Source organism: Vigna angularis, chromosome 5 (genome assembly GCF_016808095.1).
Source record: "Vigna angularis cultivar LongXiaoDou No.4 chromosome 5, ASM1680809v1, whole genome shotgun sequence".
NCBI lineage: Eukaryota > Viridiplantae > Streptophyta > Magnoliopsida > Fabales > Fabaceae > Vigna > Vigna angularis.
Window position 1 is genome coordinate 11,424,659 of NC_068974.1, and position 2,624 is coordinate 11,427,282.

Below are 2,624 nucleotides of genomic sequence, written 5' to 3' on the forward strand. Positions count from 1 at the left end.
ATTTGGAACTCAGTACAAAGAAAATACAAAGTATATATTATAGACATTTAATGTCAATATTCTGGAAACATGTGGCTGACAATGCGAAATCAATCTTGTGAATAATTTTTTTTTCTAAAAAAACTCTCTTCTCCATGTTTTATATTTGGACCCATGGTTTAATTAATTAGTAGTTGTTAGGAGTAGGTAAGTTAAGTTCCTATATAACAGGTTTATGGTGGCAACTTTCTTCCCCATCCCTCACCCTTGTTTGTTTCTAATATTTCTTCTTTCTTGGTTGATCACATCATGCCACTTTCTGGTAAAATCAGCACTGAAATTAGGGTTCATGCAACTGCTGAAAAGTGGTTCAACCTCTTCGCAACACAACTCCATCATGTTCAAAACCTCACTGAAAGAGTCCATGGAACAAAGCTGCACCATGGTGAAGACTGGCATCACAATGAATCCATCAAACACTGGACTTGTACCATAGGTATAACTGAGTTCTAACTATAATAACTAATATACTGTTTGAGTTTTGCCCTCATGATTCTCTTTCAGTTTTAATTTTTGGTATTTAGAAAGTAGTTTAGTTTTTATTTTCTAGCCAAAAAAACTTCTTTTGGTTTTAAAGAGTATACATCCTTAATAAATATAATAAATTTATCTAAGAGGTTTTTCGAGGGAGACATAAGGAAAATTTGACATTAATAAATTATTCATAAATTTATATAAAAAATCAGATCATTATTTTCAATGAATGAACCATTTACTTATATATATATATATATATATATATATATATATATATATATATATTATTTTTTTTTTTCATTTTTGGTTAATGTAAGATTTTTAATTATGTTTGAATTCCTAACAATACCAATAACAAGATATGCAGGACACATAACAATATTAAGAATATTGAAAACCTGAGTTTAAGTAATTTATTATAAATATATATGAAAAGGTTAAATATTTATAAAAAGAAAAACTTATAAACTTATTATTTTAAATTATTAGATTGGAGATAATATTAATTTTTAAACGGATTGAGTTCAGATCTTAATGATATGTGTTTTTAGTGAATTTCTAATAAAAATGCTCTTAAAAAACAAGATATAAAGTGAAGACACTATGATTAAGGTTAGTTTCTCAATGATTTTTTAATTAAAGAAATTAACATTGAAGCTAAGAGAATTATCAAAGGGTTTAGTTTGTTCTGTAACTATGTCTATTTATGATGTGGTATTGATTGCTTATAAAAACAACAGATGGTAAGGTTACAACATATCACGAGAGCATTGAATCAGTTGATGAAGCAAACAAAAGAATAACCTACAAGGTGTTCGGTGAAGATTTCGATGACAAGTTTAAGGTTTTTAAGGTAATATTCGAAGGAACTCCTAAAGACGAAGGTGGTGACATCATCAAATGGATCATTGAATATGAAACTACAAGTCAGGAAGTTGATCCTCCTTTTGGCTTCCTTGAATTCTTGCACAAAGGAAGCAGAGATGTTGATGCCAATCTTCTCAAGGCATAGCTACAACAGTTACGAACAAAACAATAATAAAATATCAAATAATGGAGTTGGACTAAGATGAAGTCATTTTATAAACCATAAATTCGTGAGACAGTCCTATCTTTGTGTGGAATTAAACATGACTATGCATGTTCGTAATATATATTCGTGCCGTCCTTTACGTTGTTTCTTACTTGTTTAAAGTAAGTTTGATGTGCCAAATATCTTTCTCCTGATGTAATGCAATACCCTGAAGTTTAGGAATTTAATATATATATATATATAATAGTTTATCAACCCTTGCTGTCCACGATATGTTTTTTATTAGTAACAACTAATCTTTTTATATATATTTAATAAGTGGAGAATTTGGACAAAATAATTTTAAAATAAAAAAAGTTATTGCCTTAAAAAGTTTGGTTAGGTCACTTTTCGAAGTGGTTAGTCCACTTTAAGAACTACATAGTTCCATTTCTTGTATCTGAAAACAAATAATAAAATTACGATGAATATTATTTTTAAAATCAATTCAGGAAACTTTAATAAGAACCTCCATCATTAATCAACAATTATGGTTAAAATGAAAATTATCCAATAATGGTTGTTAACGATAGGCTGATATTTTGAATTCGATATAAACTTAATCTTCCGATACCCAGTAGTCAACGATGTTCGTGCAATTCTTTCTTTCTTGCCTTTCTCTCAACCACTTGTTCCAAACTCATATCTAAGAGTGCTCACCGTCTTCATCAACGTCCACCACCGACACAATCTTCACCGCCGATACCATCATTCAACAGTGGCAGCATCATCTTCATCAGCGTCGACCACCGACACCATCTTCAACAGCGGGAAGGTCATTGATTTCACCCTCCCTTTCAATATCTTTAATTTGTTTATTAAAAGGGTGCTTATTACCTTCTTTAATGGGTGGCTTTTATCATTAAAAGGGTGGTGTTTTTGTGTTGATTTAAAGAGGGGATAAGAGGTATTATATCAACATTCTAGAGCATCTTATCTTGCATTGTTCTTAGTAATAAATTAGGTAGAATTTAATAATATTTAATTTGATTTTGATAAAGATAAAATAAATATTAATAATTTTGATTTTTCATTT

At 29.4% G+C, this 2,624-nt stretch overlaps 1 protein-coding gene across 1 annotated transcript; it reads left to right on the top strand.

Moving 5' to 3' along the window:
* Positions 1 to 244: 244 nt before the first annotated feature.
* LOC108340117 (MLP-like protein 43) lies at positions 245 to 1,804 on the top strand. Its single transcript, XM_017577341.2, has 2 exons — positions 245 to 475; positions 1,257 to 1,804. Exons 1-2 carry the CDS (start codon positions 289 to 291, stop codon positions 1,526 to 1,528), a joined length of 459 nt encoding a protein of 152 aa, XP_017432830.1. The 5' UTR covers positions 245 to 288; the 3' UTR covers positions 1,529 to 1,804.
* The last annotated feature ends 820 nt before the right edge of the window (positions 1,805 to 2,624 follow it).

What these genes read in the sequence shown, in the direction of transcription:
- LOC108340117 (XM_017577341.2), top strand. Translation starts at nt 289, where the DNA reads ATGCCACTTTCTGGTAAAATCAGCACTGAAATTAGGGTTCATGCAACT. An exon ending in ACACTGGACTTGTACCATAG is followed by an intron (nt 476 to 1,256) that starts GTATAACTGAGT and finishes TAAAAACAACAG; the next exon opens with ATGGTAAGGTTACAACATAT.